An 18,916-nucleotide genomic window follows, 5' to 3' on the forward strand; every position below is an offset into this window, starting at 1 on the left:
CCCCATTTGCCATATCATAGCCTTCCAGAATTCCTTTCGCCTCAGCTTCTGACAGAGCCGTCTGTGCTGTTCGGTATAACTCTGGATCAGCTTGCTGTGCTGCAATGATAGATGGTCTGTTAAACATCTCATTTGGGTTATCTAAATCCCCAAATAAGGTTTCAGATACTTGGCTGTCGATTTGTGATGCCCCTTTTACCTCCGACAATGGATCCTGTTTAGCCATTGTTCGGGTGACTACACACGGAGGAAATATTCCAGGAACTTGTTCCTGTAATTGCTCTGTTTCCTTAATTTCACTTGGTTCCTCTCTAACAATAGGAGAAACTGATCCTTTTGATCCTGCCAAATCACTTCCTAGGAGTAGATCAATTCCCTTCACTGGTAAACAGTGGATAACACCTACAGTTACTATCCCAGATATTGTCACTCTCTAGGTGTACTTTATACAAAGGTACGGGTATACACTCCCTGTCAATTGTATTAACTACAATTTTGGCATTCAAGGTGCTCTCTGGTGGAAACGTTCTATCTTTTCCCAGCAAGAATGTTTGGGTTGCTCCTGTGTCCCTGATTATAATAGGTTTTCCTCCCTCACTTACAGGATACAGAGTTACTCTCCCCTTTGACAGAAATCCATTGTAACTCTCAGGTATTCTACTCTTAACCTCTACACTCCTTTTAGTTTTAGTATTTGGTTTCACAGCTGTTGTTAAAGCTACAGCCTGGTCTGCTATACTCTCAATCAGAGTCGTTTCCTCTGCACTAGCTTTGTGTACTCCAATAAGTCCTGTCGGTTTACTTTGCAATTTCCAGTACTTTGGCTTGCGAACCTCACTTCTACCCTCAGTACCTTTCCTTCTGACCTGAGGAGGTGATCCTGGGGCATTCCCAGCTGTTCCTTCTGGTCCTCGGCTACTTGCCTCCCTTTCACTCTCCCACTTTCCATCCTTCGGGTTATGGGGGTGACGGACAAAATAGATTGTCTTATTCACAAGCTCAAAATCATCAATTTCTGCTGCTTGACGAGCTTTCAAAACTTTCAGGTTATCTTTGAGTTCTCACTACTGAAGGAATGGACTTTTTAAACTCTTCTAAGAGAATCAATTCTCGAAGATTCTCACATGTGGTTTCTATCTTCAATGTCCGTTTCCAATGGTCAAAAGTAATTTGCTTCACCCTCTCAAATTCTAAATATGTCTGCCCAGCCAATCTCCGTAAGTTCCTAAACTTCTGATGGTAAGCTTCAGGGATTAACTCATACGCAGTGACAATAGCCTTTTTTGCCATCTCATAATCTGCAGAAGCCTCCTCAAGAAGCATGGCATGAGCTTCATGAGCTCTGCCTACCATCCTGCCCTATATAAGCGGTGTCCAGCTTTCTTTAGGCCATTTCATCTGTTTTCAAAAGATATGAAAAATGCCTCTACATCCCATTCCTCGAATTAGAAAGATCCTATATAAATTTAAACAACTTTTTGCTGGGTCCTGACCTAAATTCAGATTCTTCCTGACCCTTTTATCTTAGTTCCATCTCTTTTTAGCCTAAATTCCCTCTCTTTCTCACTGTTTTCCAATTCCAGTCTTTTGGTTTCTAACTGAATGCTAGCCAATGCCTTTGTATCTTACTCGGACCTACTTCCTGTTCCTTGTACTGCCCTTCATCAGATCATCATCTACTAATTTCAGATGTTCAGCTATTATGTCGATTATCTCTGCTTTTTTGGCACCTAATTTCAATTCCAACCCCAATTTCGCTGCCAATTCATTTAATTTGTTCTTAAAGTTATCAAGTTGTCAAATATTCTACTTTCTCAAAAAAATTCTGCTGCAACCACTAATGCCATTTCAATGGTATAGACTGTACCTTATTCTACAAGAGACCTGGTTCTTTTATTTTCTTTGTAATTGGCGTTAGATTTAGATCCCAACAATTGAGTTTCCAATTGCTATGATCCCAGATGTGAGGGCAATTAAATAAGACACCAATTTAAATTTGTTATCCCAGAGATGAGTAGTTAATATGATTCCAAATGTGAGCCCTCCAAATTAGTCTGATTCTGACACCAGACATGAGCCACCGAATTAAATATGATTCCATCTCGAGCGAGCCCCCAATTAATATGTTATGACCGACCGCTGAAGTCAAAGCCCCCGATCAAAATATACAGTTCTGATTGCGGTGGGAGCAACGTACTGTCAATTCAGTCCTGCCACTCCACAGATTGCCTTACATATCACTTTAAACTTTCCACATTGAGGAAAAGCACAGCCAATTTGAACCATCTATTAAACCCCGAATGAGGTGAACTGAACCAGGTGTCTTTAGCTCAACAATTTAACTGTGTAATTAGAAAAACTAAATTCTTAAACACTACTAAGATATAAACATATTTTTTAAAAAGTAAATACAATAAATTCCGTGCAGATTTACACTCCTGCCGAAGTGGAATCTTCCAATGTGGAACTGTCCAAGGTTGCTTGAAGTCCTCGCAGCTGTCCAATGGGAATAAAAAAAAGATGTCCAACATCCGAAGCTCCAACTCCTAGTCCGTCTCGCAATGACCACCATAAATCAACCATTCGCAAACACTTTACAATGAATCAATTTGGCTTTAGAATTTTTGAGGGATAAAAGATTCACAGTCTAACTTCCCTTCCTTCAGTTTAAATTATCAGAGGTCTCTGTTCCATTCATACTTATCTGGCTATCTGTCTGTTCGAACAGTCTGTCTCCACTAAAAGCCAGTTCAAAATTTAATTGCAACATTGTATAATCGATTCTCAGTCTCTGATTGGCTGTGTCCAAGGCAACCACAATGCACATTTGAAGATGGCTGGTTCTTCCACTCTAGGGTTGTATCCAATGGTAACCAGAATGCATCTTCTCGGTAACTCCTGAGGCTTGCTTGTTCTTAAAGCAGTACTGATCCTCTGCTGACTTAAAGACACACCGTATATTTCCCGAAATTAAAAAAAAAACACCAGGATCATAACACCAGCCACTCAGTTGTCAAGGGCACTTGGGGATGGGCAACCAATTCTGGCTTTGCCAACGATGCCCACATCCCATGAAAGAATTTTTTAAAATGTTCCTAATCCCATAATCTGCTTTGTATAGACTCTTTACATAATTTGTGGTACCAATGGTAGTGGGGGGATGGGAAATAAAAAGAAATTACTAAAACTAAAAAAAAATAGAATCTTTTCTTGTACCATAACACAGGTCAGGATGCTAACGGTGGGACAAAGATGCACAAAAGTCCAGATTTGGCAGAATGCAGAGTTCTTGGAGGGTTGTAGGGCTGGAGGGAGTTACAGGGATGGGGAACCATAGAAAAGGAAAGGGCGAGACCATAATGCGATTTGAACACAAGGGTGAGAATTTTAATTTGGTGGTGGTGGTGATGGGGATCAGAAACCAAAGTAGGTCAGCGAGCTGGACTTTGTATGGGTTAGGCTACCAACCACAGACTTTTAAATGACCCGAAGTTTATGGGGGGGGGGGTGAAGGATGGGAGCCCAGCTGGGAGAACATTAGAATAATCAAGTCTGGCAGTGACAAAGGCATGCATGAGGGTTTTGGCAGTAGATAAGTGGAAGTAGGCTGTCATTGTGATGAAGAGAATAGATAGCCAGAGCTCACGACGTTAAGGTTGTGAACAGTCTGTTTCAAATCGAGAAGATGGTTGGATCGCAATTGGAATCTGTGGCAAGAGTCCTGTTGGGAAGTCAACTACCCACCAGTACAGTGTCCAAGTTGCCATTCTTCATGTGGCAATTATCAGCATGATATTCAGTTGTAGGCTGCAATGTAGCCGAGATCTGATGTCTACATATTCTGTTTCTAGCAGGAGTCACTCGGTGTTAATGAAGAATGGAAACCATGTCTAATATTTTCTATCTGCCTGGCCTGGAAGGCTGGAGCTACCACCACCCTGGCTGAGATCAGATAACTCAGCACAAACAATCCATGGAGTTTCACAGAATCCTTATCAAACAAAATTTTTCACTGAGCAATGTGAAATTATAGGACAGGTGATCAAAAGCTTGGCTAAAGAGGTAGGTTTTAAGGAGCGTCTTAAAGGAGTAGAAAGGCGGAGTGGTTTAGGGAGGGAATGCCAGAGCTTAGGGCCCAGGCAGCACACTGGGTAGTACATTTACCAACTACATCTTTGGATCACAGCAATCACAAGAAGTTGAGGAGTATTCGATGAACTTGATTCTCTTCAGCAGTAGCATTGTGCAGGTAGTTTTGCCTTATGCTATCACTTCATAATTTTGAAAGATGATGTAAGGAACTGAATGGCTTTAATTTTATTTTCATTCTTATAAAATGCAGCTTAATATGCATGCAGAGTAGAGTAAACCCTTTGGTGACAGCGATTCAGAGTTACAAGCCAAATATAGACTGGCATACTGTTCTGTGTCTTGCTTCGCTTGATTTATACAACATTATTTCTGCAGAATTAAGATTGGGAAGAGCTTATTAGCTGGCATCACTGTAGTACAGGCACATGCTGTTGGTGTTGAGCCCAGAGAAATCAAGAAGGCAAAGAGATTGAAGGTTAATGTAACAGTTGTCATGCAGCATCCGTGCACTCTTGCTTCCCAGCGGCAGGAGTTGGAATGTCATGGCTTTCGATCTGGGTAGAATCACTGCCTTATTATTGTTTTCCTAGCTGGAGGTAAATCGTTACAGCCTGGCTCAGCGCAAATGACTACTGGCAACACCTATGCAGTCGTATTCAGCTGGCCTCCAACACCGGAAACATCAGAGGAATGTATGATGGCATTAAGAGAGCTTTTGGGCCAACCATCAGGAAGATCTCCCCCCTCAAGTCTAAATCAGGGGACACAATCACTGACCAACACAAGCAAATGGACCGCTGGGTGGAGCACTACCTAGAGGTGTACTTCAGGGAAAATGTTGTCACTGAGACCGCCCTCAATGCAGCCCAGTCTCTGCCTGTCATGGATGAGCTGGACGAACAGCCAACAAAATCGGAACTCAGTGATGCCATTGATTCTCTAGCCAGCGGAAAAGCCCCTGGGAAAGACAGCATTACCCCTGAAATAATCAAGAGTGCCAAGCCTGCTATACTTTCAGCACTCTACGAACTATTTTGCCTGTGCTGGGACGAGGGAGCAGTACCACAGGACATGCGCGATGCCAATATCATCACCCTCTATAAAAACAAGGGTGACCGCAGTGACTGCAACAACTACCGTGGAATCTACCTGCTCAGCATAGTGGGGAAAGTCTTCGCTCGAGTCGCTTTAAACGGGCTCCAGAAGCTGGCTGAGTGTGTCTACCCTGAGGCACAGTGTGGCTTTTGAGCAGAGAGATCCACCATTGACATGCTGTTCTCCCTTCGCCAGCTACAGGAGAAATGCTGCGAACAACAGATGTCCCTCTATGTTGCTTTCATTGATCTCACCAAAGCCTTTGACCTCCGTCAGCAGATGTGGTCTCTTCAGACTACTAGCAAAGATCGGATGTCCACCAAAGCTACTAAGTATCGTCACCTCATTCCATGACAATATGAAAGGCACAATTCAGCATAGCGGTGCCTCCTCAGACCCCTTTCCTATCCTGAGTGGCGTGAAACAGGGCTGTGTTCTCGCACCTACACTGTTTGGGATCTTCTTCTCACTGCTGCTCTCACATGCGTTCAAGTCTTCAGAAGAAGGAATTTTCCTCCACACAAGATCAGATGGCAGGTTGTTCAACCTTGCTCGTCTAAGAGTGAAGACCAAAGTACGGAAAGTCCTCATCAGGAAACTCCTCTTTGCTGGCAATGCTGCATTAACATCCCACATGGAAGAGTGTCTGCAGAGACTCATCGACAGGTTTGCGGCTGCCAACAATGAATTTGGTCTAACCATCAGCCTCAGGAAAACGAACATCATGGGACAGGATGTCAGAAATGCTCCATCCATCAAAATTGGCAACCACACTCTGGACGTGGTTCAAGAGTTCACCTACCTAGGCTCAACTATCACCAGTAACCTGTATCTCGATGCAGAAATCAACAAACGTGTGGGAAAGGCATCCGCTGCTATGTCCAGACTGGCCAAGAGGGTGTGGGAAAATGGCGCACTGACATGGAACACAAAAGTCCGAGTGTATCAAGCCTGTGTCCTCAGTACCTTGCTCTACGGCAGCGAGGCCTGGACAATGTATGTCAGCCAAGAGCGACGTCTCAATTCATTCCATCTTCGCTGCTTCCGGAGAATCCTTGGCATCAGGTGGCAGGACTGTATCTCCAACACACAAGTCCTCGAAGCAGCCAGCATCCCCAGCATATACACCCTACTGAGCCAGCGGCGCTTGAGATGGCTTGGCCATGTGAGCCGCATGGCAGATGGCAGGATCCCCAAAAACACATTGTGTAGCGAGTATCAGACCCACCGGCCGTCCATATCTCCGCTTTAAAGACGCTGCAAACGCGACATGAAGTCCTGTGACATTGATCGTAAGTCATGGGAGTGATCGCCAGAGCTGGCGGACAGCCATAAAGGCGGGGCTAAAGAGTGGTGAGTCAAAGAGACTTAGCAGTTGGCAGGAAAAAAGACAGAAGCGCAAGGCGAGAGCCAACTGTGTAACAGCCCCGGCAACCAATTTTATCTGCAGCGCCTGAGGAAGAGCCTGTCACTCTAGATTTAGACTTTATAGCCACTCCAGGCACTGCTTCACAAACCACTGACCACCTCCAGGCGCTTACCCATTGTCTCTCGAGACAAGGAGGCCAAAGAAGAAGTGCCTTGGCTGCGATCTAACTTGGGACCCCAGCCTGTATTAAAATGGAAATGTGTGTAAATACATGTAAATTTTGTAAATCAAGTGTGAAGCATTTCCTTACATTAAAACAGTGACTACATGTCAAAAGTAACTCCCTGGCTCTGAAGCACTTTTGTATATCCAGAGCTTGGGAAAGGCACTATATAAGTGCAAGATTGCATTAAATGTTGTGCCACAGATTGGAAGGTCTGAGGACTTTACCAGCTGTACTGCAAAAATAAGACTAGAAATTTGTTATAAATGAAAGTTAATTTGTTCGTTTTTCATTTTTATTTGAAAGTATGGGTTGGGAGAGGTAGATTTGTTTGTGGGTTGCCTTACATTTGAGTAAATATGGTAATTGATTACATGTCGTATGATCCTACAATATTGGCTGTTATGTGTCATTTTATTAGCCCTTTGTCAGTATTTGTGTACACCTGCATATTGACTCCATGTCGGGAGAAAGAATTTGGTCAATATCCTGCTCATGGAATCACAGAATAGTGCAGCTTAGAAGGTGGCCATGCAACCCATCAGTCTGTGCAGACTCCTTTGAAGAACAATCCAGTTAATCCCACTCCCCTGCTCTTTCCCCATATCACTGCAGTTTTTTCTTTTTCAAGTATTTATCCAGTTCCCTTTTGAAGGTTAATATTGAATCTATATCCACCACCCCATCAGGGAGTGCATTCCAAATCCCAACCACTGATTCCATAAAAAGGAGTTTCCTCATCTTGCCTCTGCTTCTTTTGCCAATCACCATAAACCTGTGTCCTCTGATTATCAGCTGTTCAGCAATTGGAAACTGTTTCTCTTTATTTACTTTATTGAAAACTTTCATGATTTTAAATACTTCTTTCAAATTTCCTCTTTGCCTTCTTTGCTCCAAGGCAAACAACCCCAGCTTCTCCAGTCTAACCGCATAACAGTATATCCTCATCCCTGGCACATTCTAGTAAATCTCTTCTGTACCCTCTCCAAAGCCTTCACAGCATCTAGTACATTGTTATTGAAAGATAGAATTAGAGACAATTTGTTGTAGACAGGTGGAAAGAGTGTGGGTGGTTCCAGTTTTCACCTTTCACCTTACTACAATTGTGTTTTGTTAAAATGTTGCATTAGCCCCGGAGTGTCTTTTGGGCCAAATAAATGGACAAAGACAGATTTTCTTGCAGGCTTAAAAAAAAACTCTTTTTACACAATTTCCAAAATGGTGTCAACCTCATGCACACACACATTCACTCACACACACATACACAAGAATAGATAAAGAGAAAAGGGTAGGATGTAGTTCAAAGTGAGGTAGGTATCCGTGGTTTACAGTAAATATGTTGAATATTCTCAGGAGGACATTTTCTTTCAAATGTGCAGGCCTTGGTGTTTGTAGTCTTGAAATTGTTGAGGCCTTGTAGATTTCTGGTGGTTGAAACTTCAGACTGGAGGTGGTGGTCACTTTCAGTTCTCTGCTGCAGCAAGCTGAAGTTTAGAATTAGCAGCACGGTTTCTTTGTGCTTGGCTGGATTTCTTGCACAGCTTCTGACTTGACTGCTTTCTGAAGCTGTTGGCTTGATCTCCCCTTCTCTCTTCAGAGGGTTACTTTTTTAAGGTAAAAATTCATTACATTAGAGTTTCTGGAGATACATGACCCACTTCCCTGGACCACACAATGGACCAGGCTGTGGAGACCTTGCCTAGTGATTGATATCTGAATGGGGATCATTCTGTTAACACGGTGTTATTTCAGACCTATTCAATTTTGATTTGAGCTGTGAGTCCGGCTGTCTCCAGAATCCTTTGTTAATTCATGTCAATAAGAGTCATTAATATGCAATAGTATTCTTTTCAATTTCGAAGAGTTTCTCCCCAGAGCAAATTCAGACTAGGTTAACCAATTCCATCTTTGTAGACCCGTCCTGTACTGGAAATCAACAGGCCGATCATGTGAGCACCACTCCATTTTGACTGTGGTAAAAGTGCCCATTTTCCTGTGGTTTTGTTTTAGGCTGCGTTTGCTGACAACGCAATCACTAAGTGGCGCAGTACTTGCACATGCAGCATCATGCACTGAAACATTTATCACAAAAACGAAAACAAATGAAACCAAAAGGCGATCGCCGCCTTGCCGCTTCCTTGCCTCTGCTCCTCGCTCCCTCCCGCTTCTGATTCCCACTCCTGCTCCCCACAACGGGTTGTTTAATGAATTTTATTGACTACTATTTCTGGACACAAACCCGAATTTTAAATCAGTGAGCATTTTAAAAAGAGATTTCTAACATTTTGAAGGTTGGAACCGATAAATTCTGGGAGCTCGTGGCTTCCTCCTTGTGGGGAAAAAAGGCAGCGATCATGGGAGGGAGCAGGGACCAGAAGCGGGAGGGAGCCGAGTGGGGTGATGTGGTGAGGCCAGGAGTGACAACCGACGAATGACATTTTCGCGCACATGCGCGAATTAGTCCTAGCGAGCCGGGTGCTGATGTAGGCTGCGCAGCACCATACTGGCAGCAAGAGTCTGTTCTGCGCATGTGCGATTCGGGGAGCGCTCTGATGACATCAGCGGGGGGGAGGGGTCTGCATGTCAGGAGTCACTTTGTTTGTTTTAACAGTTGACTTTTTAAATTCATAATTCTTCCATTTTATTGTTTATTTCATCATGGCTCCTTCCATGCATGACACTCCCCACAACAGGGAAAAAAATTGAAATTTCTTGACATTTCATTTATTGTCTTATTTTCTGTTTTCTCTCAAACAAGGGAAGTAATATATTGTAATATAAAAGCAAAATACTGCAGATGCTGAAAATCTGAAATAAAAACAAATGCTGCAAGTCTGGCAGCATCTGCGGAGAGAGAAACAGAGTTAACGTTTCAGGTCAGTGACCCTTCATCAGAACTTTTTTTGTGAAAGACAAAGCATTAGTGCAGAGAGGGTGTTAATTGACAGAAAACTGAGCAGCCTGGCCCCGAGCACAAACATGAAAAAACAAGTGTTTCTACTGTGCCTACCCAAACTAAACAAACTAAAATAAAATAAATAAAAAAGATAAAGTAACTAAAAATAAAAAGGGGGGGCCGTCATGCTCTGAAATTATTGAACTCTATGTTCAGTCCGGCAGGCCTGATCGGTAAATGACGTGCTGTTCCTCGAGCTTGCGTTGATGTTCACTGGAACGCTGCAGCAAGCCCAGGACAGAGATGTGGGCATGAGAGCAGGGGGGAGTGTTGAAATGGCCAGCAACCGGAAGCTTGGGGTTATGCTTTCAGACTGAGCGGAGGTGTTCCGCAAAGCGGTCACCCAATCTGCGTTTGGTCTCCCCAAAGTAGAAGAGACCACATTGTGAGCAGCGAATACAGTATACTAAATTGAAAGAAGTACAAGTAAATCAGTGCTTCACCTGAAAGGGGTATTTGGGGCCTTGGATAGTGAGGAGAGAGGAGGTAAATGGGCAGGTATTACACGTCCTGCAATTGCAGGGGAAGGTCCCTTGGGAAGGGGACGAGGTGGTGGGGGTAATGGAGGAGTGGACAAGAGTGTCGTGGTGGGAACGATCCCTTCAGAATGCTGACAGGGGAAGGGATGGGAAGATGCCTTTGGTAGTGGCATCACGCTGGAGGTGGCAGAAATGGCAGAGGATGATCCTTTGGATGTGGAGGCTGGTGGGGTGGAAAGTGAGGACAAGGGGAACCCTGTCGTGGGAGGGAGGAAGGGGTGAAGGTAGAGGTGTGGGAAATGGGCCGGACACGGTTGAGGGCCCTGTCAACCACAGTGGGGGGGAATCCTCGTTTGAGGAAAAAGGAAGACATATCAGAAGTGCTGTCGTGGAAGGTTGCATCATCAGAGCAGATGCTTCGAAGACAGAGAAACTGGGAGAATGGAATGGAGTCCTTACAGGAGGCAGGGTGTGAAGAAGTTCTGATGAAGGGTCACTGACCTGAAACGTTAACTCTGCTTCTCTCTCCAAAGTAAGATATTGGATAGGACACATGTAAACGTTGATCCCATGCATTCTTCAGGGTGCCAGTCATGACTTCTGTACAGACCTTTTGGTTGTACAGTGTTTTACATTCTGAAGTAAGCATTGGCTATAATGTTGTTCTTTCCAGCTATATGTGAAATATTCAGGTTGAATGGCTGGAGGAGCAAGCTCCATCGAAACTGTCTGGAATTTTTAACTTTGAATTTTTCCGGGAATGTGACAGGTTTGTGGTCGGTGTAAATTTGAATTTCTCGATGTCTGTTATTGAAGTAGACTTTGAAATGTTGAAAGGCAAGTAGGAGCCCTAATGCCTCTTTCTATGATGGAAATTTTTTTGGTGTTTAATTTTTTTGAAAATAGCCAATTGGCCTTTCTAGGCTGAATCATCATCTTGGAATAGGATGGTCTCACTCCAACATCACTGGCATTGGTAGTCATTTTAAAAGGCTTGTGAAAATTTGGGGCTGCCAATACAGAGTCATTTTTTAAGATTGCCTTAAACTTTTCAGAAGCTATCTGGCACCGCTCTGACCACACCGCTTTTACACTTTTCTTCAAGTCTGTTAAAGGTGCAGCTATGGTGCTGAAATTTGGAACAAATTTTCAGTAAAACCCACGCATTCCTGGGAAACGCATTATTTTCCTCTTTGTTTTGGAAATGGGGAAATCTACTGGGGCTTGCATTTTTTCTGCCTTTGGCAACACTCGACCTTGGCCGACAGTGTGATCTAAATAGGTTACTTTAGCCTTAGCGAATTCGCTCTTTGCTAGATTGGTCATTAGGTGGGCTATTCATTAAACCCTTATGGAGTTCCCTTAGATGGTTCAGGTAGTCTTCCCGTGTATCACTGTAAACGGGTCCTCCAGATAGACAAAACAGTTGCTTAAACCGGCTACTACCTGGTTCACGATTCTTTGTAAAGTTGCTAGGGCATTCTTTAAATGAAATGGCATTTCTTTACATACGTATAAGCCATTGGGGTTGATTTCTGAAATTTCTTTTGCTTGGGTGGTCATGGGGATTTGCCAATATCCTTTCAGTAGGTCAATTTTACTGAGGTAGGTGGAGCTTCCTACTTGGTCAATGCAGTCCTCGATACGGTGGTTTGGAAGTGAGTCTGCTCGGTTTACTGCATTAATTCTTCGGTAATCAATGCAAAGTCTGGTTGATCCATCAGGTTTGGGTATCAGTACAATAGGAGAGCTCCAGCTGCTTTGGCTGGGTTCAATTCAATTGTTGTCCAGCATTTATTTGATTTCTGTGCAGACCTGAACCAATTTGTCAGGGCTCAGTCTGTAAAGTTTTGTTTTATTGGTAAGGTTTCTTTTGCATCTACGTTGTGTATTGCTAAGGATGTGTGACCCGATTTGTCCTTGCAAACTTCCTCGAACACCCTTGGCGGTGTTAAATCAAAACAGAAAGTGCTGAAAATACTCAGGAGGTTTGGCAGCATCTGTGGAGAGAGAAGTAGCATTAAAGTTTCAGGTCTGTGACCTTTCATCAGAACTGGCAAAGGTTAGAAATGTAATACCTTTTTAAGCAAGTAAAGGGAGGGCTGGGGGGAAAAGAGAACAAAGGGAAGGTGTGTGATAGGGCAGAGGGCAGGCGAGACTAACTGACAAGGAGGTCATGGGGCAAAGGGAGTGTGCTAATGGTGTGGTGAAAGACAAAGCATTAGTGTAGAGAGAGTCTTAATGGCAGAATAATGAACAGCTCTGTCCAAAAGCACAGACAGGAAAAACCAAGTTTAAGGCAGGCACGTGGCTTTAAAAAAAAAAGATAAAACAAAGTAAAACAATAATTAAAAAAGGTACAGTCATGCTCTGAATTATTGAACTCAATGCTCAGTGCAGAAGGCTGTAGAGCGCCTAACCGGAAAATGAGAGGCTGAATTTTATCAGCGCACTGCGCTCCGCAGCAGCCTTCCGACTCGGAAGTGTGGCTGCAGAGCCCCTGCAATATTGCGCGTGGGGCTCATTTCAGTGGAGGGGGTGGAGCGGCCGCCCCCGAAGACATAAAGGGGGCAGCCGCCACGTCCCCGGCAACAGCGTCCAGAGCCACTGCGCAGGCGCTGGCACCATTTTTAAATGGCTTCAAGCTCTTCAGGAGAGATTTAAATATTCAGAGGTGCCGGTTTGATAAAAATGTCAATAAAAGTTTAATTTAACTTTGAATCCCCTCTCCCATTCCCCCCCACTGAGTACTCTCTATAAATTGACCTATTTTCTCCCCCCACCCCCCCCAAAACACTTTCTGAAATTCCGAACTCCCTCCCACCCCCCCCCCCCACCCCCGAGCTTCAGCATCTTTGACCCTCAACCCCTTCTCACCATCCCCGCAACCAATAGGAATAGTTTTCTTCGCTCCCCCCACCCCGCCCTAATAATTTTATTCCTCCCCCCTCCCACTAGTGTCTCGCATCAGAACACCGTATGGAGTTCCGAAGGCGAGCGGGTTGCGGCACATGGCTTTAAAATTGGTGTGGGACGGCCGGTGGTGGCAGGTAATTTTATTTGCGTGCTCAGTACCCTCATTTACATATTTTAACGAAGGCCCCGCCACCAAGTGGTTGGGGGTAGTGGGGGCCGCACCAAGGCCTCGCTGCCGCTAATATCCAGCAGGGCCTTCTCGGCATTGTGGTGTGCTGCTTCCGCTTGCATTTTGCGGGTCTCCCCGCCACGACCCACGGTGTCAAGGGGCTGGTAAAATCCAGCCCGAGGTGTTCCTCGAGCTTGCGTTGATGTTCATTGGAACACTGCAGCAGGCCAAAGACAGAAATGTGGGCATGGGAGCAGGATGGTGAATTGAAATGGCAAGCAACCGGATGCTTGGGGTCATGCTTGCGGACTGAGCGGTGTTGCTAAGTCCTGTCTGTGCTGATCAGAGAGATAGTTGAATATGGTGTCTAGTCTCCTTAATATTTCTGTATTTTCCAATTTCATGGTGGGAGGGGTTCAATTTGAGAGTTTTCTGGGTTCTCCTTCACTTAGTTTGTCTTCACTAGTGCTGTCTTCCTCGACTGCACTTACTGTTTGGCATACACTGACTGGTCTGTCTGGTTCTCGGCTGTGGTGTTGTTTTAGCATATTGATGTGGCACAGTCTTTGCTTTTTCCTTTGGTCTGAGGCCTTAATCAAGTAATTCAAGTTATTCATCTTCCGAAACTGTAGGGCCACTGAATCTGGCTATTAGAGGGCCGCCTTGCAATGGTAGCAGTACGAGACCTTGGTCCCCTGGTTTTTCTTGGGCTGCAGCCTTTTTGTCTGCTTTTCCTTTTCATGTTTTGTTGAGCTGCTTTTAGGTGTTCTTTTGTTACAGCTCAAGCTTTAAAAAGTCTCTCTCGAAAGGTGGACACATAATTTAGTAGTGAGGTTTTCTCCCTTTTGTCCAGGAATTGTTCTTTAATTAGTTTCAGGGGGCCTCTCACCTCATGTCCAAAAACAAATTCAAATGTACGGAAACCTTTGGATTCGTTTGGTGAATCTTCAGGAGCAAATAGCAAGAAAACTATTCCTTTATCCCAGTCATGGGGGTAATCACAGAAATTTGCCCTGATCATGGTTTTCAGGGTTTGATGTATTCTTTGGGCAAGTCGAAGTTGGCTCAGCCCCTTGACCACAGCTTTGACAGTAATTTTCCTTAAGGATATGACTTCTGGGAATTGGGTGGCTATATCCATGATGGTTAAAAGGTATTGATAACCTGTCCTGGTTTTAGGTAGGGGTCCCACGTAATCAACTAGAAATCTACTGAAAGATTTCTCGAAATCAGGAACGGGGGTCAGTGGTGCAGGTTTGATTGCAGGTTGTGGTTTCCCGACAACCTGGCAGGTGTGGCAGGTCTTGCAAAAGTTAACCACATCTTTTGTGGATTTGTGGCCAGTAAAAGTGCCAGCTGATGCAGGCCTGGGTTTTTCTGATACCCACATGCCCAGCCACAGGGATTTCATAGGCAATCCTCAAAATCTCCCTACAATATTTAGGGGGAACTACAGTTTGGTGAACTACTGTCCACTTCTCTGGGGGTTGTTGTGGGGGTCTCTATTTGCTCATTAAGATTTCATTTTTTAAATATTAATACTCAGGTAGTCTTAAATGGCCTACCCCTTGTTCTGAGACTACATCCCCTGGTTCTAGACTCACCATCCAGGGAAAACATCCTATTGTCTGTACCTTTACACTGGGTGCACTTGGAGTGTGACCTTGTTTCGGGACTGGTGACCATAGGGTTTGTCCCTAGTTTGCCTGTGGATGGGGTTGACCTGCTCCTAACTAATGATCTGACGGGGACAAAGGTGGTAGCTTCCCCAGTAGTGAAAGAGAGACCGCAGGGGATCAGAGACAGGGCATTGGCAGGAGACGGTACCCTGCAGTTTCCCTGAATGTGTAATGAATCAGGCCATGATCAAACCAGCTCCCCCTGGGTAGATTGCATTGGCACTACAGATGACCATGAGATCTGTCTGTCCGAGACTTTCTGTGGAAAGTTAGAAGACCCAGGGAATGAGTTAAATGAATCTTCCCTAGCTGAGGCTCAGCAAGCTGACCCAGTATTGCGAGAGTTATCACAGGCTGCCCAGTCTGAAATTGAAGCAGAGTGAGTCCCTGATTGCTCCTACTTAGAGAATGAGGTAGTGATGAGGAAATCATCAGACCGGAGAGCAAGGAGTAGACAGTAGTTCAGCAGTTAGTGGTGCCACTGAGGTACCAGACAGAAATAGTAAGAATGGCCCATGAGATTGCAGTGACTATACATGTCAGTATAATTAAAACCAAAGCCTGCATAAGACGGCACTTTGACTGGCCAAAGCTCCACAAAGATATGGTGGAGCACTGTAGGAGTTGCCACAGGTGCCAGGTTGAGGGGAAACCCCAATCTACAGTGAAATCTGCACCCCCAAGTCCTGCATTGGGGTTTGGAGGACCTTCCAGCAGAGGGCTGGTGAACTGTAAGGGACCCCTGCCGAAAACAAAAGGGGACAGGCAGGCAACAGGTTAGAAAGGAAAGGGGGAAAAAGTGACCAAAGGGCAGGTTAAAGGAAGTCCATGAGGAATCCCAGATGAAAACCCCTCCCGTCCAGTCAGCCAACCCCAAAATGTTTGAAACATTAGACCCCACATCCTCCTATATAAATGCAGACGCTAGAAGCACCCCACCAGAGTTACTAACAGCAATTACAGGCACCTGCAGAGACACAGCATTTACAGGCACTTGCAGAGACAAAGTCCTCGAGGGCAGAGAAACCGTGAGGGCGAGGCCTCACCTAGTCGAAGTGCCGCAGGGGAGTGCAGCAGAATCTGGGCACATACCTGCAAGCAGTAGTGCCCCAGAGGACGAAGGGAAGATTAGCAAAGAATCTGCCCCCACAGTCAGGAAAAAGGGAACCAGCCATTCCTTGAGGTGAAAAGCCCTTGCATGACTCATCAAGGCAGTGAAAGAGGGTTCAGAGTGGGACCGCCCACTGCTGCTGCCCCTGAACAGAACTCCAACCTAGGGCTAATTAAATGTAACCAACCTGCCGCTCTCCACCCCCCCCCCCCCCCTGCAGACCTCAACAAGAACAAAGCCCCCTAGACAGTTATGGAAATGTGCAAACTGAAAAAACTGCCCAAAAACAGCATGTTTATTGCGATGCCAGAAGGGGCTGTTTAAAGCAGCACAGCTACCAAGAAAAGATAGGCTGTAACAATTGTTACATTGAATGAATGAGAGAGATGTATGTGAATGTTCCGGTCCCTATCTTCTTTCTAGTCCCTTATAATGAAATGTTCTTTTTTTAAAAAAAAATTGCATTTCATTTTGCTGGGTGTGGAGGTGTCATGCAGACCCCCACCTGCCAAGAATGAGGAATATTAATTTTGTCATATGAACATTGATTTTAAACTGTTTCTGGAGCGAAGAAAGGACTTGTTTAAAAAAAATCACCAGACACTGGGCTGAAAGGACATTTGCATACTAAGAGATGCTGCTTGTGGAGACAAAGGACTATCCCCTGCTCCAATTTACCCAAATGGATTTTGATCACCACACATTGAAGGTGTGAGGAAGAACATTCCAGAGATTGCTAAGGTGATACAATCCACAAAGCCAGAACTGGTTAAACCAGCTGGTCGCATGACTAACTGGCTGGTCCAGGTTTTTTTTGAACTAGCCACAGGACAGTTTGAATTCAGAAGGCTGTTTGAACTGGAACCTGGAGCAAGGAAGACTCAGACCTCGAAACAAGTTGAAGCGTGCACTGGGCCCCAACGAATTGCAAGTCTGACCGGCAACCAAAGACTCCACAGCAAATTCAAAGGACAGTAAAATAGAAACCCATCTATTGCCTTAAACTTTTCCCCTTTATTCTTTTCTACTTTTCTGTCTATCTGCATGTGTGTTTATCCCGTATGCATGCTAGTGTGGTCGGGTCACATATTCGTAGTTGGTAACTGGATTAGAGTTGAAGATTAATAAACTTCTACCGTTCTTGTTTAAAATCTAAGAAAACCTGTCTGAATTGATTTCTTTGCCTTACAATTGCAAAGTGGTGAACAAGGATTCACTAAGGGGGAGCTAAAACCCGGTGTTTTTAAAAATTAAACCCTGTTACGGTTAAACTAGGCAAAGGCTGAAAGGGAACCCCTAGACACCTCTCAGCTGGTCGAAACACGATCTACATCCACCCTGTGACGCCCTGTAAGAATTTTGTAAGTTTCAATGAGATCGCCCCTCAATCTTCAAAACTCGAGAGAATATAGGCCCGGTTTCCTCAATCTCTCCTCATAGGACAATCCCGCCAACCCAGGGATTAGTCTGTGAACCTCCTTTGCATTCCATCTGGCAAGTATATCCTTCCTTAGATGAGGAGACCAAAACTGTACACCGTATCCAGGTGCAGTCTCACCAAGGCTGTATACAAATGAAGGCCAACATACCATTTGCCTTCTGCACTTGAATGCCAGCTTTTAGTGACTGATGAACAAGGACACCCAGGTCCCTTTGGACATCAACACTTCCCAACCTCTCTCCATTTAAGAAATACTCTGTCTTTCTGTTTTTTTCCTACCAAAGTGGATAACTTCACTGTTAAGATCAGGTACAGAGGGCACCCCTCTGATCCCTCTCCTTGTTTGACCACAGCAGGTTTATTTCTTTTTTTAAAGTGGATATAATTGCCAATTCAGTGAATTTTCTTGCATTTAACAAAGAGAGAGGTTAACTTTATTGTACTTAAACAGATCTAAGTAAAATAATAAACTATGTACCAACTTTCTTGCGCGCATACACGCGCGTGCACATGGATGAGGTAACGGAAGACTGGAGGATAGTTAATGTTGTGCCTTTATTTAAGAAGGGCAGCAGGGATAAGCCAGGGAACTACAGGCTGGTGAGCCTTACATCAGTGGTGGGAAAGTTATTGGAAGGGATTCTGAGAGACAGGATTTATATTCATTTGGAAAGGCATGGTCTGATTAGGGATAGTCAGCATGGCTTTGTGCGTGGGAAATCATGTCTCATGAATTTGATTGAGTTTTTCGAGGAGGTGACCAAGAGGGTTGACGAGGGCAGGGCGATGGACATTGTCTACATGGACTTCAGCAAGGCCTTTGACAAGGCCCGCATGGTAGGCTGGTCCGGATACAAAATTGGCTTGGTGATAGGAGGTGGAGGTTTGTTTTTCAGCTTGGAGGCCGGTGACCAGTGGTGTGCCGCTGGGCCCTCTGTTGTTTGTCATACATATTAATGACTTGGATGTGAATGTAGGGGGCATGATTAGTAAGTTTGCAGATGACACCAAAATTGGTGGTATAGTGGACAGTGAAGAAGGTTGTCTAAGGTTACAACAGGATATAGATCAACTGGGAAAGTGGGCAAGGGATTGGCAAATGGAATTTAACGTAGACAAGTGTGAAGTGATGCATTTTGGGAAGTTAAACCAGGGCAGGACATATACAATGAATGGCAGGGCCATGGGGAGTGTTGTTGAGCAGAGAGACCTTGGGGTGCAAGTACATAGTTCCCTGAAAGTGGCAACACAGGTGTCAGGGTGGTGAAGAATGCGTATGGCATGCTTACCTTCATCGGCCGAGGCATTGAGTACAAGAGTTGGGACGTTATGTTACAGTTGTACATAGTGTTGGTTAGGCCGCATTTGGAGTACTATGTGCAGTTC

At 44.7% G+C, this 18,916-nt stretch overlaps 1 protein-coding gene across 3 annotated transcripts in view; it reads left to right on the forward strand.

The window, feature by feature from the left end:
* Nucleotides 1–18,916, forward strand: part of tmem138 (transmembrane protein 138) — a 56,851-nt gene that overhangs the window by 13,466 nt on the left and 24,469 nt on the right. The window contains exon 2 of one of the 3 annotated variants that reach the window (XM_068046129.1): nucleotides 4,683–6,804. The exons of the other annotated variants lie outside the window; for them this stretch is intronic. Coding sequence (XP_067902230.1) covers nucleotides 5,420–6,439 — 1,020 coding nt within the window. The 5' untranslated portion in view covers nucleotides 4,683–5,419 and the 3' untranslated portion in view covers nucleotides 6,440–6,804. Of the gene's footprint in view, nucleotides 1–4,682; nucleotides 6,805–18,916 lie in introns of those variants that run through there. 3 annotated transcript variants of the gene reach the window in all.

This window comes from Heterodontus francisci, chromosome 14 (assembly GCF_036365525.1).
Source record: "Heterodontus francisci isolate sHetFra1 chromosome 14, sHetFra1.hap1, whole genome shotgun sequence".
Classification (NCBI taxonomy): Eukaryota; Metazoa; Chordata; class Chondrichthyes; order Heterodontiformes; family Heterodontidae; genus Heterodontus; species Heterodontus francisci.